Genomic DNA, 24,532 nt, shown 5'->3' with positions numbered 1-24,532 from the left:
CCTTTATTTATATAAAGGAGACTTATAAGAAGATATTTTATCTTATTAGTAGTAAGAAGGTTTTTATAAGTTCTAACTTCCTGGGAATTATTATCCTTGTAATAATATTTTTAATATAAAAAGCTTCTTTTTTATATATTACAGCTATTACTCATTACTATATTATATAAAACCTTTGCCTTTTATAATATAAGTATTTAGCTATATTATTTAGGATATATATTAATAAGTCTTCATCTAATAATATTTAAAATATATATAAGGATAATTATATCTTTTTCCGTAAGTTAATAAATATAAGATATATAGCCTAGAGAGTTATTATTATTACTTTTTATTATTAGCTAAATCATATAGTTTAGCTTTTTACTAGGATTAAATCCTTTTAAGGAGGTTATTTTCTTATTAATATAAATATCTCTTATAATTTTAATTTTACCTTCTATTTTTACTTTCTTATTTGGTTTTCCTTTTAAAACTAAATGCCCTATTAATTTAAATTAATAACTAATAGTTATATGTTGTTATTAATCTTAATATAATTTTTAATTACCTTTCTACTTATTTATAAAGATAAATATTTTTTTAATTTATATAAATATTTTTATTTCTATTTTAATACTTAAGATCTTTTATTAGGCTAAGTCTTAAAAAGAATACTAATAGTTATATATCTTTATAAAAATAAAATCTTAGTTTTTTTTTAAAAATATCTTATTAACTAATAAGAGAGTTAGTAATAAGCTATTGCTTAGGAAGTAGTTATATAAAGATTAATAAGTAATTAGCTTTTAGTTTTAAAGGTATTAGGTTAAAATAAGAAACACTTACCTATAGTTAGTTTATTACTTATTTGTTTTACTAATTTAATAGTATTTCTTTTTAATTACCTAGGTTTATAGACTTTATTATAATATTATTTTTCTAATTATTTTTTCTTTCCTAGTATTAGATTCATTTATAACTTACGTCTTTTATCTTTTTTATTTTAATTAAGATTACTTTTAGTTGAGAATAATTTAAGAGGTATTTTTTATACTTATAGTAATAACTTATTAGTTATATTTAGGTAATTATCCTTTTTATTTAATTAAATAATAGATTTCTTTATTAATTATCTTCTTTTCTTTAATATATTTAACTTCTTATTAATTATCTTTTTCTTTTAGGTTTAATATTAATAAGGTTTTATTATTTTCTTAGTTTTTTATTTTATATATTTAAAAAAAACTAATATATAGAAAATATTATAAATTCCTATATATTTGCTTAAGAGAGCTAGATAATATACTTATAACCTAATATACTTAGCAATTTTAAATAATCTGATAAGTCTTAAAGCTAATTTCTATTTTTTTCTTTTATGCTTAAGGTCTTTAGTTTAAATTATTTCAAGCTATCCCTAGCTAAAATTTATTTCTTAGTATTTAATATTAAAGTATTTTATTTATTTATTAAAGGTATTTTATTAATATCTTATTAGCCTACTTCTTAAGTGTTAGAGTTTTTATATTTAAAGTTTAATTTCTGAGGTTTCTTTATAAATATTATTATTTTTTATCATTATATACAATTTGGGCTTAAATCTTACATAAGCCTTATTTAAGGTATATCTTATAATAATATTAATATTTAAGTTATATATAAATTATATTACTTATAAGAGTTTTAGTTAAATATCTAGTTATATTATTAATAAAAACTCTTTAAGTAATAACTTAATATTTAATTTATTTTTTTAATTTATTTATTGAGTTATAAATAAAATAAATATTAATAATTGTTACTTAATTTTTAAGTAATAGTAAAGTTTTAATTAACATACATTAATAAAATACTAATCCTTTATTTAATATTATCCCTTTTAAGGTATTAAATTATAACTTTATTTCCTTATAAAAAAGTTTAATAAGCTTAGATATAATAATCTTTATAGAAATAGATAAAAGCTATATAAATTTTATAAGCTCATTTACTATTACTAGGATTATAGTAACTTTTCTTTTTAAAAAGAAATATTAGTAATAATTTAATAATAAAAGCTATTAAGACTTTTTCTTATAATTAGATTAAATTCATAAGTTTTTAAGTTTCTTATGAAGATAATATCTTCCTAATATTATCCTGTAATAAATATTATATATACATTTATATTATTTTATATTAGTCTTAAGGCCTTCTTAATATAACTTCTTTTAAAGTAACTTTTGGTTTTTTAAATTTAAAATGCCATATAAGTAGATTAATATAATATAACCTAAATATCTTATTCCTTAAGCCTAGCTCTATTAATAATATAAGAAGTTTATTTTTAAAGTAAAATAAATTATCCTTTATTAGTTAATCTTATAAGCCTTTATTATTATTTACCGAAGATGTATAGGTCTTTTAGCTAGGTATTAATTTATTTCTTAACTAAGCTAGTTGAATTACTTTAGTTATTAGCTTTAATGTTTTTATCTTAGGATTTTCTCTTAATATAAGGATTTTTTTTATAATCTTATTAAGAGTTACTATAAATAATTCTAACTTTTCCTAAGATTATATCTTAAAACTAGGACTTTTCTCAGTCTTATTTATATATTATATAATAAAGCTAGGTTTGTTATAATACTTAAAGATACCTTATTAAGCTTAGATATATACCTAAGGTTTAAGGTAGAATTACTTTTTATAATTATTTTATTTAATTTTTCTTTTTATCTTTAATTTCTTATTATAGCTTATATTTTAATTATCTTTTTTCTTTTAAGAAATTTAAACCTTTTAGCTTTTAATATTTATTTTCTTTAATCCCTAAGGTTTTTAAAAGGTATTAGCTGGGTTTATTTTATTCTTATAATATTTAATTATAAAATTATGAGCTATTAAATAGAAATAGTATCTTACTTATTCTTTATTTAATTTAATATTCTTTATTTAATTTAATATTCTTTATAAAAGACTATAGATTTTAATAACTACCTAGGATTTTTATTTATTTTAATAACTTTTTAATATAATATTATTAATATTTAAATAACTTTATAATAGCTATTATCTCTTAATTAAACATCTTATAATTTAACTTAAGGCTGTTAAACCTATAAAATTAAAATACCATAATATAATATTAGCCTTTATTACCTAAGTAAGATAATATTTTAGCTATTATATAATTTAATATCTTTATTTTTATATAAATATATCTCTTAGGATTAAAATAATATATTATTAAAGACTTTTTAAATTTAATAATAAGGGCTTAAAATACTTATTTTTCTTAATTACTTAATCTTATATTTCTTAACTTATAACCTTTTTAGCATTTTTTTTTTTAAAAAAGATTATAAGAGGTATTATTATCTTGAAGTATTTATAAATAAATTTCCTATAGAACTTATAAATGCTAAGAAATACTTAAATCTCTTTATAAGTTATACATTTAGGCTATTTAATAATAATTTAAATCCTTTTTAAATTTATCTTAATACCCTTGGTAATTAAAATAAATCCTCAGAACTTAGTTTTATTTTAATAAAAGGAATACTTAAAAGACTTAATATATAACTTTATAGCCTTTATATACTCTAAGATCTAATTTAGGTAATTAATGTAATCTTCTTTTATCTTTAAGAATATTAAGATTGTTACGATTCGTGCCCGTAACAGCGCTGTAAGGCTTCTATAAGGCAGCTGTAGCACACCCATGATTGCTTGCATAGCGATTATGGCCCGATCTTTTGCCCTGTGGTTTAACGGCTTGTGCAACCGTTACATAATATATATAATAATTATTATTATTATAAAAAGCTTCATATTAAGACATATACTATATTAAATAAAATTAAGTTAATAATAAGCTGTTAAGTCTTAAGAACCTAAAAAGTAGTCTTAAGAACGATTAATCTTGTTATATAAAAAAGGCAGCTTTTCCTACTACTAATATAAGCTTAGATTTAACTTTATCTAAAGAGTAGCTCTTTAATATATTTATAAAGGCTATTAATATTATTAAAACGCTACTTCTAAGTTGATAAAGAGTTTAAAAATAAATATAAGGTAAAGATAAAATTTTATAAAGGAACTATACTAAGTTTTATATAAAGTAATTAATAAAACTTAAATTAACTTATAGTTATAACTTAGGTAATTAAATATAACTTTATAAAATAAAGTATATGATTAATTAACTCTATATATTTATACTTCTTAATATTTAATAAATTATTAATTATTAGTATTATATTTAATGTTTTTTAACATATAGTTATATTTAATATAATACAAAAATAATAACTTATATAGATATGAAAAAACTTTTTATATTAAATATAAATAAATAGATAATATATAGCTAAAAAGAGGAATTTATTTCTAAGTTTTTATAACTTAAGAAATAAAAGACTGTCCTATAAGTATATATTAAATTCATAAAGCTTATAAATAATCAGTAAAAAGTATAGGTTAACTTTATATAAGTATTTAGTGTAATATAAGTATTATAACTTAAGCTCTAATATTATAATAAAACATAAAGAATTTTAATAACATTAGTTGATATAAACTTTAATTTAGTATATATTTTATAATGGTCGCACCTAACCACAACGCCATGGTGCAAAAGAATGGACTATAACTGCTATTATAGCAATTCCAGTGGTGTACACAGCTGCTTATAGGAGCTTACGGTGAACCAAGCCGTAACATTTGGAGTGTTGCACTCGCTGGTTTGTTGCACACGCTAGTGGAATACGTTCCTATTTTAAGTTAGTTAAATACAATTAACGTAGTTGATAAGCGAGTTGGCCAGCATACTGTGCAGCTAATAATAGCTTACCCTATAGCATTCTAAAGCTTAAATAAATTAGCTAAAAATTAAATAAAAGGTTTTCCTAAAATAGTATAATTAACTTTATTAAAAAGTATTTTTAAAATATTCTTAAGTATTTTAGTTTATATAGAAAACCTTAAAATACAGTGTATTTTACAGTGTAAATAGGCTTTAAAGTTTATATCTATATAGGACTTTTTTAAAAATCTAAGAAAATTAATATAGCTTACTTTAGGATTTATATATATGCTATTTAAATCCTAGCTATTTTAAGCCTAATTTAAATTTTTAAGAATTATTTAAAAAATGATTTTTAAGGTAAAAAACATGCTGGCCAACTCGCTTATCAACTACGTTATAATAAGTTTACTAGTCATAGCTTTTCTAAGCTATTTAAATGCTTATTGGGCTTTATTATATTATTAAATTTATTCCCCTTCTATATGCTTTATCAGAGGGATTGCTCTGCTAGTAACGTTGTTAATAAAACTCATAAAAGCAATATCCCGAGATTCAGAGTATAGTATAGTAAAACAAGAAGAAATGATCATCAATTAAGCCAGGAAAAGAAGAAAACTAACGGCAGGCAACTACTTAGGGTAGTGGAAATAGCTTTGTGCATTATTGGACAGGCGATGGTTAAAAGCAGCATATGTTTGCGAAGTCAAGTTGACTGTTACTGACCTAAGCCCGTTTGTATTTCGAGGCCCGCTTCGTGTATCATGCTCGTCCAGGGCGGCCTCGATTATAACTCCCCAGGGCTAAGTTTCAGGTGCATTTTCTCTGAACTCACGTAAGGTCCAGACTGTCGGCTCTCCGAGCACAGCGCTTGATATGAAGGTGACTTCGCCACCAGAAGGCGCTACAGCGACAAAGTTCCATGCCACAAAGAAGTGATTTCGAGGACACTTGTCGATCGGAGAAAGCGGCTGGAAAACAATGGTATGGTAAGCAAGTCTCAAGTACAATGCTCAGTGAAGTACTGCGTGATGGCGCGACTACAACACACCATGTCCGTCTCTCTCTCCCACGTCGGTGCCAGGCAGCTTTTCCACTTGACTGCGAAATAACACTCTCCATCATTGGATTCATAATGGCCTACGATCTGATCAAAATTCTTTTCGGGGTCCTCGGAATTGAAGGGCGACGGCTGGGCAGTGTCCTGCCACATTCGTGGCCCTGACGCATCGTCAAAAACCCATAGAAGGCAGTCTGGGCTTGTCCAGTCCGATGAAGTCGCATCTAAAGTCTCGGCACAAACACCATAAAACACCCATGGCCCTACTTGAGTAGTTACGAGTATGTCCTTTATCACGACGTGGGCAGACCAGGGAGTGCGTATATGGGCACCTTCCTTGACGCATTGTAGGCACCTCGGGGCTGCCATCGTATGTGGCAAGGTTTGATTACGATTTTTATGTTAGAGGTAACCTTAGTTTAGTATCAGGCATGTGAACGACATTGTTTCTCAGAGTCCAATGGCTGGAGGAAATACCTGTTTATATACCCTACGATCCCAGGTTCAAGCTGTCCGTGTGGGAACTATTGATGGAATGACAGACTGGCTCTTCCTGAGACTGTTTAGGCTGTTAGAATTTGAAGTTCTTTTACTTGTATCAAGGGGCTGTTTTCTGATTCGAGCCGGATTACGTTGTGAAGCTTAGTTGCGAGGCCGAGAATCACCGCAATTGGGTGTATCGGAACGATACGTGGTAAAGCTGTTCCTCCACCGCTCGCAGCATCATCCAGACACCAATTCTAGATCACAAGTATTCATTATGTAACTCATCGTAGTGGTATTTGGACAGTCTGTTCCAGTCCATCGCCAGAGGTCACCACGAGTTCCGGGAGGCGTTATAGTAGACGTATCTTAGTACACACATTAGGATTCTCCGCTGTACGATGTGAGAGTGCACTTTGGCCCAACTAGCATCATGCACAAACCTCTATCACTGCATAGTAAGGAGTCGGTGGGTTGGGCCTGAAGGTACAGAAGCCAACAGATATGATATGTATGAGAAAAGATTACATACACATCAACACCCATGTTGCCTGGACTCAATTCTCTTTCCTATTCGTGCTACATCGTTACGCTCTCTTTCCGCAATTGAGATCGATACTATCGCATGGAGTCACTTTCCTTTGCGAAAAGAATCATACATACATCCACAAATCATATTATACCTAATACTTGGAATCACAACATTTTTTTCTCAACCCTGGAGCAGCTCCACTTCAAGAGAAGGTAATTCAGCCGTTGGAGACTTATTGTATAAATGGGCAGGGACCTCAGATATACCAACAGTATGATACATACCAAGAATCTGGGCAATCTTGAAAAGATCAACTGGCATAAAAAGCTTGCTACTATACAAGTTTCGGGCAGGGATTTGACATTACCCCGACTGCTCCTGCTCTACTTGCCAACCATCAGCTACGCTCGGCTCTTTCCAAAGGTTTACAACAGATGATGACTTAGGCGACTGGCTGGACACTTGACTGTTTACTGTTGCTGCCTAAGTGAAGTGATTTTACTTTCCTCTGTCTTTCTTATTCTCATGTATCCGGACTGGTAGTCTGACCCTCTGGCTCGCAACATCTGCCTGTGTTCTGCAGAAGAGAATATCTCTGACCAAAACACTTCTATCCTAGTTTGTGGAAAGAAGAAGCAATGTGAAAGCCCCCTGATGCCACTGGTCCAGTCAAGATTTGCAGACCCCCCTCCCTTACTTAGCCCTGCTGCTGCCTATATTGTTTGCACGCCGCTCTGAGGTTGCCGTTCTTCGACATTCGACAATCATAGCCAGGGATACGTTCTGGGATGTACCGACTTGCTCTTGGTGAGGCATCTTACCTTAACCTTGTCATCTATGCCCTCTCCCCTAGCCACGACGCAGGACACGCTTGTGGGACGATTTAGTACTTAAGGAAATGATGTCCCCCCAAGCCTCATACCCCAACTTCCTTCTTCACCACCTCCAAACCGTCATTGTTACATATTCTACTGGGTGCCAAATTGATTCCGTCTCTCTCAACTTGGGTATACACGGTCCCAGCTCCAAAGCACTTTTCGTCTTTCCTCTCCTCTTATTGGCCATCTACTCGACCCCGGAAAAGTCGATACAATGACTGGCTTGCTGGTTTCTTCCGGCTCGAGTGCTAAGGCCGTCGTTGACACAACCAAAGACTTCCTAAGATGCTACAAGAATCACGCTTTGACAAAACAGTCGATAACCGTTCCAGAGCCCGTGTATCCCACCAAATCCTTCAGCATTTCCCTTGATGGGAAACTGCTCTATTCTCCCCCTAGTAGCACGAAGCTCGAGATCTCCCCACTAGCATATGCCGTCATTGAAGGAGAAAGCACGGTGATTTCTGAGCTCCTGGCCGGTTTGAAGCAGAGCATGCAGAGCACGCAGTTTCAGGATGAGATCGACAATGCTCTGTTTCTGGCTGACTTTTTCGGACAAGAAGAAGCGAGCGATTTGCTTCTGGAATATAGACCCGACCCAGGACGTAGGCATTCGTCCAATGGTCTACATGGTGCCACGGGCCGGGGTCTTGAGGAAGAGATCCTCGAATATATCTGGTTTTCTGGCGCTGAACCTGATGTTTTGGATGGGTTTGGCGCTACGCCAATCATGTATGCGATGCAGTTGCCGGCACCGCATGATTGGGGGATCACCGAGCTTCTCATTGAGGAAGGAGCGGATCCATGCTACGGTATCTGTATTGGTGGCGTCTCTTGGCCCTATCCCGACATCTCAAAGGCTATGGGCAAGCCGGATCTAACGAAGCTATTGGAAGAAGCAATCTTGGAAATGTCAGAAGACGAGGAAACAGATGTCCCGTCGCGGCGTTGATCAACTTGCGCGAGTGTTATGGCTGTGTCCATGCCCATGCTTTCCTATGAATATCTTGTTGAGTTGTTAGGTAGTTACAAATGCTTATCTACTAAGTATCGATTTTATTCTTCTTGTCTCATACTCCTCTTAAACATACTCAGCTTTGCCCCAGCCTTACAATGAATGATATAGTATACTTTGGGTTGCCGTTATACAGCCATCAAAGCATTGCTGCCGTCCTCGTTATGATCATGTTCCTTGCCGGTGCCCCCAAGTTGCTACGAGTGCTTGTAAGTCACCAAGAATCTCTGCTCTACTCCGAGCAAGTATATCCCTGTGAATTGGCTTTAGGTCTACCGCCGAACGGTAACCTAAAAAATGCCTTGAAGAGTCAAAAGTATTGTAATGCCAGAAATGCTTCGTCAAGGCTATAAAATTACTGATCAGAGAAACACTAGAGGACAAAGGTGTTACGAGAGTTGAACGAAAGGAGGGCTTGCATAGCGGAACAAAGGGAAACCCCACCCAATTCAATGTGATACCGAGACGTTTATACCCGTTGGCTACCATCTACATCTGGGATCCGCCGCCTTGCACATATCGAACATTCTCTGAGGTATAGTTCTAACAGAGACCGTACCCTACTAGTGGTTCCTGCCGAGTCGCTCTTAACAGTGCCACGTGGACAATTGTATATTCAAAAGCCAAGTCCCCAATAAGTTCTGTGAATACCATAAATGGGTGCGGAATACCTCACAAGACGCTTACTCCAAGAAAATAGGATCCCCTAGAATTTGGGTGCTTTCTTCTGTCGCCACCTCATAAACTATACCTGCCGCTCCCACCGTCCAGGACGCCAACGCGGACGCGATCAATGGCTCAATCACGATTCCTGCAACTGGAGCGCAAGGAGGGAAAGCCGTTGCTGCAACTGAACACCCAGCCGCACCCAACAAAAAACCGACAAACCCTCCCATACTTATCGCTAGGTTCTCGTGACCCTGGGGCAGGAGACTGACAAAGTTGAGATGCGGTCTCTCCCTGTTAGGAGACCGATAAACGGCAAGCCACACAAGGTCGGTACCTCGATGACGGCCCCCGGTAATGACCAGCGGTAGCAGTTCGTCAGCAAAGGCAATGGGATGGTCCATCACGAGCGGGTAGTAGGCTGGAATAACAAGATGGAACATGGCGGCACGCCCATAATCGGTCGTTGCAATAAGAGCTTCTCTATCGGCTCGCATCCTCAGGCATATTGTCGCAAGATCATGATGATAGCCTCCGAACGCAGGACCAAGGGGATTTTCTGCCTGTCTTTCTTCGAATGCAGGATACCAATCGCTGTCCGGGTGCCATACATAGAAGAAGTGGTGTTGACCATCCTGTGTACCGTCGACGGCAGCCATCTCATTCTGGGCGAAGCGATGCACGTAGGCGCCGAACCCACCGTGACCCCAACCTTGTACCCTGGCGATGTTTGCAATCTCGAGTTCGGACCGTATGGCATCAAGGCTTGCACCGACTCTCCTGATGGCACTAGCGACATCCAACAGTACCAAGGTTATAGAGCCCAGGGCGGCCGCCTCGAAGTAGGCTAGGAAGGCTGGGGTCGAATTAAACGCATTGGGGACGACCCTAATTTCTCTCGCTTGAATACTGTTGAGTAACTGCGGTAGAGCGTCCCGTATTTCCTGGTACGTCTGCTCCTGTTGTCTTGAAGCCTTCCCGTCTCTCCACTGATTCCACAACTGAGTTAGCCCTATCACCGCGGGCCCTAATTGTCTGGCGAGTTGGAGGGCCTGTTTGTAATTGAGGCTTCTGGCAATGGAGACGGGAACAGTGAGGCTCATTTCGTCGATGATTATCACGACCAGGTAGGAAGGATTGTCAATGCGAGCCTCCAGGGTTGTATTCAGCAGGGCCTGGTTATCGGGCGGTGAACTGGGGTCCAAAATGATTGAGGAAAGGCGACAAGGCGAGACAAAGTGTATTCATGGGCAGGATCCCGATACTTAGCATCATCAGAAATGAAGAGGGGTAATCCAAGCGTGTCGGCCTTGTGTGTGGTCATCTGAGACGTGCATGTCGTTGGCCAACCAAACACCTCCACGAATGGTCGTTAGATGTATGGACGTCGAAAGTACTTCAGCTGTTTGGTGTGCCATTGGGTGGTTGTGAGGAGGACCAACAACAATTGCCAGTTGTGCTGGGAAATGAAGTCTGTTGCCGGCTGGTGAGTCCAAGTGTTGACGTTAGTTGCCACTCCTTCTCGCTCTTGCTGGCCGTCTCATGCGTCACGTGTCACAGGAAACACGACACGCCATACGCGATACGCGATACGCGTGCGCCATAGCTGATAGGCAGCTCCAGCGCGATGCATCTCACTAACAGGACATCCCACATTTCATGTACATATTCGCTTGCACTTATTCACTTGCACTTATTCACTTGCACTTATTCACTTGCACTTATTCACTTGCACTTATTCACTTGCATATATTCACTTGCACTTATTCACTTGCACTTATTCACTTGCATATATTCACTTGCATATATTCATTTGGTACGCATTGACACATGCACCATGTATCTCGCATCGTGCGCCTGCCTTTTCTGCAGGCCCAAACACGCGCAACTCCGACCACGCGATAGTTAGGCCTCGACGCTCTTGCCCATGCTCTCCCCGTCATTTTTTTCGGCCACCATACCAGCCCGCATCTTGGTAGAACACAGCAACTGCGCAGCATCATCCAGCACCTGCTGAATGACCAAAGGCGTGCCGAATCTTGTCGTATGGAATGAGTAGATGACGACCGAGGCGCAACCCAAGCAGAGCAGGACACCCAATGTGAAGGAGATGAACTTGCATCGTCCTGCAAGCCTCGCATCACCAGTCGCCAGCTCAAAAAGCAGTGACCAGGTCCAGGTCAAGTACATCGTACGAATCGAGACGCAGACAAACACCATCGCTATCCCGCCAAACGCCGCATACGTGAGCATCCTTCCTCGACTTCCATTCATTCTGGTCACCGCAAAGACCGGCACAGCACCCCAGATCATGAAAACAAGGAGTATCGTATCAAGGATAAGGTATCCCAAGACCTCCCTTGCTTCCTTCTCCAGTCCCGACTCAATCAGGGCCGGCCAAAGCTGGTTTTGAGTAGACCATGCCAGAAGGCTTGGTGTCGCTGGCACACCAACCAAGAAGGTCAACTGGATGACGAAGAGCACGGATGCAAGCAAGTATCGCCCAAACCGCGACAGAGGAGTAGTGGCCTCCGGGAACGGGTCCCCGTGGACGGACCAAAAGACAAACAGTCGGTCCCGTTGGCGAGCCATGTCAACGGCCTCGGTTGTGTTCTTTTTTTACTAGTGGACAGCCAGATCAACATGCCTCTTGTTTAGATACGACAAGTTGTCAAAGTGGGCATAGGCGAGGAAAATCTGGTGCAATCGCTGTGGCTGAATGAGGAGTTGAAGCCAGTTACGTGTCTGCTGTCTTGGTGCTCACCTCGACCGATTGTCGCACCAATATTTATGCCCAAAGGCCCTGTTGCTCGGCTGTGTCGGGGTCGAACCACGCAGTTGCGTAACGTACCCTCATACAGCTCAAAAGTGACGCTTCATTCCATGCCAATATGGAGCAGAAGGCGCAGCGGCTACGGAACTCCTGGGACCGTTCTTGTTTTGTGAGTGGATCTCACATTGCTTCTCGCTATGAGAGGCGACTACCTTGATGCATCAGAGTACTGTCACAATTCTGGACGGTATAGCCCTGGCCCAGATCGGGAGGTGCTTCCCTTTAAACAAAAAATCCGTGAGCATAAGCCTGGATATGGTAAAGCTCGTGTAGCTGGTCGTTATGCATGTGGACCTCAGCGGTTGTTCTCCTAGTATGTTGATCCAATAGTTAGCAAGAGAAGCTCAGGATTGTTCGTCAGCCTAATTTGAACATGATAAAGAATAAATAGCCAATGGGCCAAGTGTGGACAGTTAGGGGTTTTAAAAACGCAACAGTCCTAAAATTGCGCATGGTTTAGAATACCCTATATGAATGACATGAACCAGCTATTGGAGAACAATGACGACGCTGTCATATCATTCGAAGACCTTGCACGTGATTATGAAAGCGTAGAGGTAGTAGAAATTTTAAATGGAAAGGCGCAGTCATCATTGCTGATCCTCGCGTTGGCGGGACTTCTATGGTGGATTTGCATGGTGAGCTGGAAACTGCAGTGCAAATCACGGAAATAAAAGCGGAATACGATGATTAGATTAAAGGCCGATAAGCCGATAAGCATGGCGCTACCCACAATCTCCAGTCGCGCATCACATCCAACCACGGCGAATGGAACCAGAACCAGACAAACGAATTAAAAACTGGCTAGTAAGCTGCGACCACTCGGACAACGAACGACAACAACCTGGCAAGAAACGAAAGCTACGTGATCAAAACGACCATCTCCGTTCACCGGAAAAGTCGACAAGCGAGCCAGGTTCATGCAACTGATTCATGTCGATCATCAGGCTATCTACTGTCACTGACATTGCTACCACTGCGCATCCTCTTCGGACTTTGTCGCAACTTCTTGCTGCCTGTTTGACCGCGTTTTGATAGAGCAATTTGGAGGAAGGCTGCAATTGACATGCGGGTTAGGTCTTTACAGGCGTGTAAAGCGACGTACTGGCCAGCAATACAGGCTTCGATAATTTCACAATCCATGCAGAACATATCTCTGTCATAAATTTGTTTCTGGGCTGTTTTATGCTTGGGATTAAGGATTGTGGTGATAATATAAATGTGTTATTTATTGGTTACCCTTGCTTTGCTGCGCCATGAACACGCCGATTAGATAAGGGAAGAGTTTATTCAGTGAATCGCTTAAGGCTACCCTATATCTAGCAATTTTTACTCTTGCACTAGGCCAAAAGCTACTCTAAGAAAACATCATTGGCAGAGTTAATCGTCTGGAATACGTCAGAAGCTACGGATAATGTCGTTACATAAATAGTCGCCGATAGGTTCGTATTGTAAGTGTCTGCGATACCTGTTTTTTCTTTCTTTCTTTTCTTTATTTTATGAAGTATCGTGTAATTTCACAACACTAGCCCGAATGGTACTACGTTCTGAAGTCGCATACGTCATTCCGCTAGTCACGTGGCTTACCATTCCATCACCCATCAATACTTTCCTACCCCACTATTTACGCTAGCGTCATCCCGATGTTTTCAACATTGTCGACACGAACGGCATCACCATTTCGGCATCGCATCAAGATATGGGCACCTTAATCAGAGAAAGTCAGGTCAACAAGTCAAAGTTAATATCTGACTGGTTAATAAAGATTGAAAAGCCATCCGACGACTCAATACATAAGAAAAAGCGCCACAAAGCAAGCTGCAAGGAACGATACTTCAACACCGAATATCCTTGCCAACGGATTCCTACAACGTCAAATTCATCTCATGATAATCAACTTGTGGCAAATCCAACCCCCCAAAATCTCCAGGACGCTTCAAAACCTATGCCACGGAAACACGCCCGATCGATCACTGAGATGGTCGGTTCCGACGAAGAAGGAGACGCCATAGACGATACGCCCAAGGCGTCATCGAGAGGCTGGAGAAAGAAAGCACTGGATTTGTCCCGGGCTCAACGCCATCTCATGCCTCTTCTTCCGCAGCCTCGGGTGCTTCATCACCCATGAAACAGCCTCGATACGCAGCGACACAGGACGCTAGTTTTACAACCGTTCCATTTGTAGACAATGTTCAACGATTACAGAGGCCAACGTGACACGGCCAGGTGTCTCCATCAGCCATACAGAATGGGGGAACTTCTGCAGACATCCAATCGCCCTCTCGATCGAGACTACGCGTCAGGCCGAGTGGGAGAAGGCATTGCTCCAGATTGCAACCTGGCACTCGGCTCAGTGGCGAGCGCTCCAGTTTAGTACAAAGGTTGAGTCTATGAGTTCCTTGCTAGGGTTATTGTGCAAGGTCACTCTTGTTACTTTGTAGCGTCAACACTCGAAGACGGAGTATCGACGCTCTACCATCGGATCTCTCTAGGTAGTACTGAGAGTCACTTCGATTTGTTCAAGCTCCTGAGAGCGCTACAATGCTTGGCATCGTGGATCGAGGATTCATACTGGCCTGCTTTTCGAGCGGATATCCTGAAGCTACCAGCCACTGAACAAAAAGGACAATGACACCGCCATGGTGTCTTGCTTCTCCAGCCCTTGAACAAGAGGAATTTGACAGCTACAAACACTCTCACCATATGGATCTCTCGTCTGTTTAATCTGCGTATAACCTGCTAGACCACGTGTGCCTTCCTACTCAAGAAGATCGATGTGCTTGGTAGATCCAAATTCTTGTACGTGCTCGTGAGCTTACCCTGTTGCTAGGGGGTTCATGAAGGCTCAAAGCAACATTCTGTGACGTCGAGTGGGCATAAGCTCTGAAGAAAAGACTGAACATGGTTAAGGGTTTCAGCTAGTTTTGGCCCTTGCTGGACGTTAGCGACCTTGAAAAAGACCGATTCGGATCCTTGTTCTCGCACTCTCATACAAGCTAAAGTGAACTGTGGCAATTGGTTATCACTGGATCATGAAGCCGCTGGAACAAGCCGTCCATGCACTTATATGCATCTGTATGGCAACCGACGTCCTGGCTGTCCCCCTTCCCGTGTGGATCAAAAGAATCACCGCATCAATGGAGCTTGATGTCAGTATCCTAACCATAACGGACTGGTACGCAATAGGGTTGACGGGCTTTCTCGTATTGCTAGCCCTGCGGCGTGCCATACGAATCATTCTCCGTTGCATATGTCCACTGGCCCTCCGTCGCTTGGGAAGAAGAATCTCCCAATGGGCGGTGAGGTGTCTGGCGTATAGAGGCCCATTCCGCCGCGGAAGTAGCGTGGACATCATCACCTGGGCTCATATTCTCATATTTCTCTCTTATCTTACATCCAACCTGAGCTGTATCATCATCGGTGCTGGGGACGTGGCAGAAGCCTGCTCCAGAGCGGGCAAGCTTGCATTCATTAACCTCATAATCTTGTATATTGATCCCTGCCTTGACTTCATCGCTTCCGTCCTGCGATTTCGGCTTCGTGTTCAGAGGCGAATACACGCCGGTGCAGGGTACGTAGTTGCCATTCTGTCCACTATCCACGCCGTAGGAGCGTTCTCCAGACACGGATGGTCTGCCATAGATCAGGGGCACAATCTTTATGCTACTTTAGTAACGAGCTCGCGATCCGTGATAAGTTGTTTAGAGCTGACATCAAACAGGCTCTCGCCGGAATCTACTTCATCCTCATACCTATCAGGACTTTCCCGTCATGGATTCCTTATGAAATGCTACTGTCCATTCACCATCTTGTAGCAGGATGGTTGGGCTTCGCCATGTGGCGCCACATTCCGACCGACTCGCAGTTTTCTCTCATCTTCCTCTATGTGGTTGCCGGTATCTTCCTAGGCTCTCTGACCTGGCAGGTCGGGGAGACTGTGTATAGGAATGGTTGGTGGTTCCAGTCGGTGTCCCTCAGTCAGAATGGTAGCTACGATTACATCCAGGTCAGAATGACGCTGAGAAAGCCAGTCAAGGTCGAGCCTGGGCAATATATTAACTTATGGATCCCGTTGGGCCCGCTATCAGGGCTACAGAGTCACCCGTTCACGGTTGCCAACTGGTCGATCCGTGCCCAAACAGAACTGAAGGTATTTGTCGGGGTCAACCGCGGCCTCACCAGCAAGTTGCAGGATGCAGTGAAGCGCGGCCTCAAGTCTAATATCGGTCTTTATATGGGCCCCTACGGAGCTACAATCGCTATGAAAGGATATGAAACGATCCTGTTAGTTGCCACTGGCCTAGGTGTGGTGGCTGTTGCGCCGTATCTACAGGGGCTAGTCCATGCGACTCGTGCGCATGAAATCCGTAGCGCGCCCGTACATCTGATCTGGCATATCCCATCCTGGAGTAGGTCTCTCCTTCCTTCATTCTTTTCCTCGATTGACAGGAGTTGCAGAGCAAGCACATGCGGTTTTTGACATTATCGACTTTGCCCTCGCCCTTGACGAAGGCGATGACACGGAGAAGGGAGGCGGAAAACCGCCGCAAATATCGGGTATAAAGATTTCCATGTGCTACGAGGAGGAAAAATCCTCATTGCCCCCTAAAGTCCAGCTGTTCATCCGGGAAATGGAAAAGAAGGAGAGTGAGAAGCCAGGTAGAACCAGGATCAAAGTCTACAACCGTGACTTGCCTCTCGAGACATTGTTGATTAACGATGCAGTGATAAGCCCTGCTCAAGGCGACTCCGAGAAGCCTACCATGATCGCAGGTCAGTCTTTCATTCTAATTTGCGAGCAAGACTGACAGTACGTACAGCCTCAGTTTCCAAAGATATGAGGAACAAGCTCGTCAAATTTGCAGGAGAGCATTCAAGCGCGGTCGAACTGGTGTTTACAGATTATCAACCTTGATATAGTGGTCGTTATCACCCATGGGGGTTCAGACAATGATGTCAGAGACAGCCACTTTGGGACGAGGGTCGCGCCTTCCTACATATTGCCGCACTGGGACATATCGTAGGTGTTGTAAAACTAGAATTGTATTTTCTATGGATCTTATTATAGTACTGTAGCAAAGAGAAGGATCCAAACAAACTCTATCAATCTACTATGCTGCTTGGTATCAGATATGTCCTTGTATTTACTGTATCTTGTAGCCTATTTACCAGCCTTTACATCAAAATCACTCTATGTAACTCACTATCCATCTGTTTGTGAACAGGACAAGTTGTGTTAGTGCTCCAACCTCGTGCGGTCTGCAGGCTGTAGCCCAAAATGGATGCTTCATTCGAAATTAGCTCACTTCCGGCCAGGTGTACATCTTGTGGAATGATCATTTACCTACCTCTTTGACTGTTTCAAATCTGCTATGAAGTGCCCTAGTCTTAGTGGGTAGCAGACGTTCTTCATTACGTTGAGCGTGGTTCAGAGTCTCCAAACACTTGTAAAAGTCGACAGCTGCTGGATATGCCGTCCACTTTGCGTAGTCAACATGATCTCCTCGCATGTCTTTCTTCAGATAGCCATTCATGAGTTCTACCATTATTCGCCAAAATCCGGCGAGCAAGTTATCGGTCGTCCCATAGGAACAGAAATGCTGGCCCCCTTTTGTAAAAAGGTCAGCTAGGATGCCAGACTGGTATGTAAAGGAGGTAGACTGTACAAATCTTGACCTGGCCAGATGTATCCAGTAGCACGTTGGAGCAATTCAACTCTGGGTGACCTATATCGTGTTCCTCAAGGTACAAAAGACCATCCAAAATCTTCCATGTAAGCAAGAATGTGTATGAATTGGGGGCGTCATTGAGGCACGAACCTGCTTCGGAATATAGGCCAATTCAGGACCACGGACTTTACGAGACGCTGCGATCTCTGCAAGAGATACTGGCATGAATTCATACACTACGGTGAACTCACCTGGTGTAGGCATCGTATAGACCCCGATTCCTTTGACGAACCTCCTGTTCTCAATCTTACGGACTACAGTTACCTGTTCTTCACTTTCGGATCCAGACAGGGTCCAAAACAAGACACTGCCTTGTTTCTCGTCAAGTAATAGCGGGTTCTCCTCAAAGGCCGCCGGTTTTGTCCTCGCCAACTGTACGTCCATATTCCGACCTAGTGTGATCTTGTAGCATCGCTCAAAGTGCCGCTCTAGACGGTTGGTTTTGGCTTGGTCATGTTCCAATGATGCGGTTATTGTGTTATCTTCTACATGCCTTTTAGGGTTCAGGATAGCCGTGGGATTCTCAACTATCACTGGGAGGCCGGCAAAAGCAACTCTCTTGGGAGCCTTCGAGACTTGCTGAGCCTTGGGCGGAATGTCAGGGATGCTCTTGAGAAGGGTTTTGGCTTTTTTGTCGGCGGTGGGTTCATAACCCGAGGTATCTATTTGCGGAGGAATCACTTTCGGTGATGTACTCTCAAAGTCTGCAATAATATCGCTGCCGCTAAAGAAAGCTCCAAGCCGAGTGGCCCTCTTATCCGGTTGCTTCTCATTGTCCATAGCGCTTACAGCCACGCCATAACTCAGTGGACTGAACACTGCGACAGCAGCGTATGATATATATGGACGAGTCGATAATGTCTACCAGCTAGACGTGTAATCCAAAAAGAGTCTGTTCAGGGCTCTTGGAACCACTAGAGAGCCGATTGCAACCGGATCTCTCATCTTTTGTTCCTTGCAACACTGGTGGTGACCATTTTGGCCCTTGTGCCTCGCCTTATTTGTATGTTTCCATCACCTTTTGTTATTTGCACCATGATATTTTCCATCAGCAATGGATTCCCGTACCCACAGAGACAGGCTGAGCAAAGAGAAGCAGCAGTATTTCTTAGGCATAGCAAGCATCCGGTTTGGAGCCCTAGATTTTGACTGGTGCCGGCAACGGAATCCGCTCAGTGGGAGCCCAGATCAGAAGAATGTGGCTAGTTTGGAGACCATGTTTAGGCGTGGATGTGACTGGTCCCCGGAGCAGGTCAGCCATCAGATCCCGGCCTTGATCGATCCGGCACTGCTCGAAGAAAGTCTACAGAGAGCCGAGAAGAGCCTCTCCCTTGAGGACCTCAAGAAAGAAGACGGGGTATTTGCGGAACTAGATCTTGCTGATGGCAGAGTGATTTGTCTCAAAGGTGAACACCAAGTTCTGGCCTCTGACGCCACCGTCGTAAACCGGAAAAAGCGTTGGATTGTTCGTTTGTACTCAACAGGTATACAAGGCTTCCCCGAAGGATAGATCGAGAAGACTAGAGTGTTAAACTGAAGAAACAGACCTAAGCGAAGATGCAAGAAACGACCTGGCAGATGAAAGGGCGAGTGAGAGGCAAATGACAGATGCCGAGTACTTCTACAATATCACTTTGTTCTGGTTGAAGAACGGCGATCCTGATCAAGGACCCCGGCCCAACCCATGGTTCGCTCAGCTTATGCGTCATTCCGAGGGCAAAGCGAAAAACTTGAAGCGGCTATGGTCGGGTCCGTCCTCTCAAGGAGACTTATTGAGGCGATTCCATGAGATCCCTGCCCTCTTCTGGGGAATCAGTCTCGGCAACGTAGGAAAGACAATAGCCATGCCGAGACAACAGGTAGGCGCTTCGATGATGAGGATGATGCATGCTTTTCTAAACATTGACGTATTCAGACCCGAAATCAGATTAAACGTGTGTTTGACTTCTGGGACTACATCTGCTGTCATGATGTGAGTATGAAACTGAGATTAGATATGAACACTGTCAAGGTGGTCAGTGGCAGAGCCTCAGGTGCATACGCCGGCCTCAACCTCGCCAACAGTGGCGAGATCTTGCGTAACTTCGACACCACAGAACGAGCCGCCATCTTGTCTCGGCTCGAATTAGCCACGACGGATCGAGTTGTTCCAACGTTAGGGATCCTCTTTAGGAATACCCTATATCTACAGAGCGTTATCGATTGCCTGAGACACCTGGTTCCACGTCACCGTCAGGCGCGGGACCTATGGGACGATTTGAACAACGGATTTGAAGAGAGAGGCGATGGTCGTTGCTTGTTACAGGTATCTGACACACGTTTCAAACTGGTCCACGTCAGTGAGATTGACCAATTCGAGATCGCACGCAGACAGCTGTGGCTTTTTGCTTTACGAGAATTTCCATCCTTACCTCGTGATGTGACGTCAAAACGAGCTGAGCCCAAGAGCTGCGTGGACGAGGCCAAGCTCTTTGAACTCGCGGTGCTTGCTCATAGACTCGGATGCCGATCGGACCAGATAGATCATATACGGACCAATACGTGCTGGAGACCATCTCCTATACAGTCCGTCTACAAACAGGATTCGAATATTGATTCAAAGCCTTACAAGCACGGCAAACCCCATCCCGAGGACTTGAAGAGGTACAAAAGTTCGCTCTTTCTTTCGAATCTCCACAAGCCGTTCGACCCGGAAAATCTTGAATCATCTTTCTTCTTCATCCAGCGATCGCTCTACTTTGACATCTATCCAGATAAACCGCAAGGTATCGACGAGTTGCTGCATAGGGCGGCCGAGGTGGGCGAGTGCGAACTGATTGACGACGAATACCGGCCTAGGATACAGGGGGCCAGTGAACAATTAATATGCCAAGAGGATCAGCTACGCGCATCAATTTCCGAACTGCAGGAGAGGTATGACCAGTTACTCTCGCAGGAATCGCAGTGTCAGAGAAGAATTGACAACAAAAAACAAGAAGAGAATAAGCTCGACGAAAGCATCAGAGCCATGAAAGCGCAGGGACAGAATCTGGAAAATCAGAAAACGCAACTCCAGACTGAACTAAATCAGGGAGAAGGGGTCAAGAGAGATTTGGGCACGGAGTACCAGGCCCTCTGTCAGAAAGTTGCAGACGAGCAACAGAAGCTCTCTGACATCAACTCCTAGAAAGAGACGGCCAATGACGATCTACAACACCTTGAACACCAAAAGGAAAATCTTGAGAATTTTATTGACAGCTTGGAATCCCGCAAGAAAGAACTCGAATCAGAGGCCCAGGAGATGAGAAGTACAGAGGTTAGAAATGTAGTCTCCATTGCAAGAAAAGAAAAAGAAGGAACACTAATCAACCCTATTAGGAGGAGGCGGCCCTTTTTCCGATCGAAGAGGACACCCCACCGCCCACGTCCGAAACCTCAGACTTGCAAAGGATGGCATTCCCGGTGGAAATGAGGAGAAAAACAAGGGTCGTAAAGACGGAGATAGAGTTGACGGCATGGTTAGAGGTACTTGAGCAACGAGGCTACAGTATGGTTGACCAGCATATGAAGACATTGGTGCCTCACTCATGCTTCAAAGCTTTGAAGGACGAGGAACAAGAAAAGGACAGGCTCATAATTCTCCTCAAAGAATTTCATAGCGAGTATGATTTCCTGGAGGAGGGTTGTCTCCAGTGGGCAAAGAAAAGGGCAAGAGTAGAGTATATTTTCCGGGATGCCGATGAGATGAGGGAAAAGAAGAGGACAAGGGTAAATCAAACTGATGATGTTGATGATATTCTTTAATCGTATGCAATATCTCTGACGAGATAGATCAAGGTTACGCAATCAAACTGTTTAAGCGGGGTAGACCTGGAATATATGTGCTTGAACATTCAGTGCGATAGTCAGCGTGCATTGGCACGTTAGGTTAACTGGACCTCGTCAACTAGTACAAAAGATGCGCCTGCACACATGACCCGGCATATTTGTTGAGCTGTTCTGGATGTGCTGGCATACATGTTGAGCTGGTCTGGATGCGCTAGCACAGGTGTTGCACGGGCACACCTGTGCCGGCACGTAGTGTGTGCTGGCGCGTAGTGTGTGCTGGCGCGTAGTGTGTGCTGGCGCGTATACGCTGGTTCAATTGCGGTAGCACGCACCTGCTGGCCCATCCCTTGTACTGGCGTACCTGGAACGGCACACATGAGCTAGGCTGCATCCACTAGTAGCCCTGCTCTGGCCAGCATGTGCCACTGCAAATGCACTGGCACATGTATACCAGCGTATGCGTACCAGCACACGCTGCGTGCCGGCACAGATGGGCCAGAGTAGCCTGTGTGCTAGCGCTCCTATACCAGGACTTTACTTGACCTGGCACATCTCTGCTGGCCCGCAGTCTGCGCCGGTATACGTGCGATAGCTTACTTTGTACTCTAGCCCCTGCAAACCGTCATGTTCCTTGCGCTGGACTGTGCGTACTGGTATGGTTTCTGAGAGTGACACCGAGTTTAACTTTTTCATGGCGATCACATCTTGCAACTCTCAAGTAGGTGGGGTCATGCGGATAAAGCTGGGCATGACGTTATCACCAAGCACTCCCACCCACCCTTTTCGTAAGGCTGGTCGGCATTCAATGGGAGTAGTCTACCAGTTAACCCCATTTCAATTTTCTTAGACCACCTACGCTATCATCCATCCGAAAATGTGCAAGAAAATTGTTGCTATTTCATTCTTGATACAGTAGAATCGAAAACTTGCAACTTCTTTCACAAAACACCTAAAATCAGAAAGATACTTCTACTAAGCCTTTTTGACGGGCAAAGCTGGGTGCCAGCTGTCTACGCTTAATGGCGTGTGCTCACAGGAAGTGGCTATCAGAGCTCACGCGCCCTGCCAAGGGAAAGCCATTCTGGGATTAGTATTCTGATGACGGTACTTTTGAGGTATGCTTACCCTGCGGTCAACACATTACTATGGCCAAGAACCAGACGGCGTATCTGAAGCAACGAGTCACCCTCATGCCGCGATGACAGGAGGAGCAGGAAGTGGTTTATAGGCAGAATATGATAACGGATCGGATGATTATTCACTTCTATCTACAACATCCTAAGGCGTGAGCATTCGTGTCGGAGGACGTCTTCCATGCTGTCTCGTAGCTACCAACACAAAAAGCGGTTCAACTTGTTCGCAGGGCCGGTTTTGTCAGGTAAGAATGTCTATCAATGACCCAGGCCGCTAATTGGTCCTAGCTTGGGCTTTTTGACTCTGTTGCGCCAAAATCTTGGCCGTGCACAATGACCTCAGAGACGATAGTTGCCGGGCAAAGCTGGGCATAGCAGATGCACTAAACGCCTGAACAACGCCTTCGGACAAGCGGACTGCCTAATGCTCACTCAGGGCTGTGGAGCTTATACAGCGTAGTCGACCGGTCAAAAGGGACGGGATTTTCTGCCTCTGATCGTTCTTATGTAGTGTTCGACCTACTGGATGGTAACTAGACTCGGGAGTTGACATGAATGTGGAATGTCGATATTTCATGCTTGGCTCCGGTGGGAATGTCCATTGCCTGAAGTTCCTGTTTCGGTCAACCAAGCCTGAAAGAGTCCGTTTCTGGATCTTGGAGCTCACGTTGAGGCGCGCTAGATTGGACATAAAGATGAATGAGGCTTGCGGGCGAAGACTCTGAGGGAAATATCTCATTCTGGCCTTCCAGAGAGTCCGTTATCAACCACTATTGCTCAACCGAGTTGTTAGAATTGGTTTATAACCCCCCAACTTGTCATCCCTTGCTTCTCCTCCGTGTCATCCACGATACATGGCACATTCTACCTCATCTGACTCAGAAAGCTCTTCGCGAAGCGGTTTGGCTGATTTGAAAATAAGAAAGAAAAAAAGCAAGAAACCGCTGTTGTCGCCACAGACATCGATCAACAATATTTGGAGATGCTTCTCGAGCCCTCGCCCTCAACACGCCCTGGCAATCCTGCCACTGGATCAGTCAGAAAAAGATTCTTCAAACGATAATCATGGTAACGAGTTGCTTACTGAAGGGCGCCTCCGAGCGGTGACAGAGTGCCAGCGAAAAGTGAACGAGATCATCAAAGAGTGTAGGCGGGTGAATATGAGATACAGAGACCGTGACTGGGATCTTGTGAGTACTCATAGTGACCTACAGACACCGGGTTGGTTCCTGGTAGTTAATTGTATAGCTCAGGTATTTGATTTTGCGGATCAAGGTCACTGTCTGAATGGGCTTCGGCAGACAATGTTTGATCTTGGTGAGATATCTGGCCCCGACACAGAGCCAAATGCGCCTGGCGCCGTCAAAAGAGTACATGAAATCTTTTCGCTGCCTACGTTCATGAAGAATGTAGATGGTGGAGATGTGAAGCAGGGAAAGCTCAGCAACTGCTGGTTTGTCACAGGCTTGACCGCTCTTGCGAACCTCGAATATGGGCTCACTCAGGCCTGTGCGGCACATGACATAGGTATATCTCATGCCATACCATGTTGCAATCTCAAAAGATACTAGTTAGTTTTGGTAGTAGAAGAATCGCACAGCCAATGAAGTGCCCTACCGACGCAA

The 24,532-nt window shown here is 42.3% G+C and overlaps 9 protein-coding genes across 9 annotated transcripts; 5 read left to right on the top strand and 4 right to left on the bottom strand.

Moving 5' to 3' along the window:
* Positions 1 to 5,574: 5,574 nt before the first annotated feature.
* FOBCDRAFT_242089 (uncharacterized protein) lies at positions 5,575 to 6,200 on the bottom strand (the record flags this gene model as incomplete). Its single annotated transcript, XM_054706121.2, has 2 exons — positions 5,575 to 5,742; positions 5,823 to 6,200. The coding sequence occupies 2 exons, from the start codon at positions 6,198 to 6,200 to the stop codon at positions 5,575 to 5,577; spliced, it is 546 nt and encodes a 181-aa protein (XP_054562096.2).
* A 1,738-nt stretch (positions 6,201 to 7,938) lies between these two features.
* FOBCDRAFT_140047 (uncharacterized protein) lies at positions 7,939 to 8,676 on the top strand (the record flags this gene model as incomplete). The annotated part of the gene is made up of 1 exon (XM_031195646.2): positions 7,939 to 8,676. The coding sequence occupies one exon, from the start codon at positions 7,939 to 7,941 to the stop codon at positions 8,674 to 8,676; it is 738 nt and encodes a 245-aa protein (XP_031028427.2).
* Positions 8,677 to 9,058: 382 nt separating this feature from the next.
* FOBCDRAFT_228176 (uncharacterized protein) lies at positions 9,059 to 10,896 on the bottom strand. The gene has a single exon (XM_031195760.3). The coding sequence runs from the start codon at positions 10,506 to 10,508 to the stop codon at positions 9,423 to 9,425; it is 1,086 nt and encodes a 361-aa protein (XP_031028304.2). The 5' UTR covers positions 10,509 to 10,896; the 3' UTR covers positions 9,059 to 9,422.
* On the bottom strand, positions 10,680 to 11,997 carry FOBCDRAFT_242087 (uncharacterized protein; the record flags this gene model as incomplete). The annotated part of the gene is made up of 2 exons (XM_054706120.2): positions 10,680 to 10,864; positions 11,367 to 11,997. The coding sequence occupies 2 exons, from the start codon at positions 11,995 to 11,997 to the stop codon at positions 10,680 to 10,682; spliced, it is 816 nt and encodes a 271-aa protein (XP_054562095.2).
* A 299-nt stretch (positions 11,998 to 12,296) lies between these two features.
* FOBCDRAFT_140018 (uncharacterized protein) lies at positions 12,297 to 12,912 on the top strand (the record flags this gene model as incomplete). Its single annotated transcript, XM_059608073.1, has 4 exons — positions 12,297 to 12,347; positions 12,404 to 12,450; positions 12,512 to 12,551; positions 12,727 to 12,912. The coding sequence occupies 4 exons, from the start codon at positions 12,297 to 12,299 to the stop codon at positions 12,910 to 12,912; spliced, it is 324 nt and encodes a 107-aa protein (XP_059467638.1).
* A 3,587-nt stretch (positions 12,913 to 16,499) lies between these two features.
* FOBCDRAFT_140572 (uncharacterized protein) lies at positions 16,500 to 17,153 on the top strand (the record flags this gene model as incomplete). Its single annotated transcript, XM_054706119.2, has 3 exons — positions 16,500 to 16,647; positions 16,697 to 17,011; positions 17,059 to 17,153. The coding sequence occupies 3 exons, from the start codon at positions 16,500 to 16,502 to the stop codon at positions 17,151 to 17,153; spliced, it is 558 nt and encodes a 185-aa protein (XP_054562094.2).
* Positions 17,154 to 17,582: 429 nt separating this feature from the next.
* FOBCDRAFT_242085 (uncharacterized protein) lies at positions 17,583 to 18,747 on the bottom strand (the record flags this gene model as incomplete). Its single annotated transcript, XM_059610447.1, has 4 exons — positions 17,583 to 17,620; positions 17,655 to 17,864; positions 17,905 to 18,057; positions 18,159 to 18,747. 4 exons carry the CDS (start codon positions 18,745 to 18,747, stop codon positions 17,583 to 17,585), a joined length of 990 nt encoding a protein of 329 aa, XP_059465468.1.
* A 274-nt stretch (positions 18,748 to 19,021) lies between these two features.
* Positions 19,022 to 21,750, top strand: FOBCDRAFT_242084 (uncharacterized protein; the record flags this gene model as incomplete). The annotated part of the gene is made up of 6 exons (XM_059610446.1): positions 19,022 to 19,451; positions 19,513 to 19,826; positions 19,883 to 19,939; positions 19,979 to 20,880; positions 21,205 to 21,262; positions 21,325 to 21,750. The coding sequence occupies 6 exons, from the start codon at positions 19,022 to 19,024 to the stop codon at positions 21,748 to 21,750; spliced, it is 2,187 nt and encodes a 728-aa protein (XP_059465467.1).
* A 2,116-nt stretch (positions 21,751 to 23,866) lies between these two features.
* On the top strand, positions 23,867 to 24,430 carry FOBCDRAFT_119832 (uncharacterized protein; the record flags this gene model as incomplete). Its single annotated transcript, XM_059607742.1, has 2 exons — positions 23,867 to 24,097; positions 24,209 to 24,430. Coding segments are annotated over 2 exons (453 nt in total), but the record flags the coding sequence as incomplete, so codon positions are not given.
* Positions 24,431 to 24,532: the final 102 nt, after the last annotated feature.

This window comes from Fusarium oxysporum, chromosome VII (genome assembly GCF_013085055.1).
Source record: "Fusarium oxysporum Fo47 chromosome VII, complete sequence".
Classification (NCBI taxonomy): domain Eukaryota; kingdom Fungi; phylum Ascomycota; class Sordariomycetes; order Hypocreales; family Nectriaceae; genus Fusarium; species Fusarium oxysporum.
Note: the sequence above shows the minus strand (reverse complement) of the source record. Positions and strands in the feature narration are given on the sequence as shown.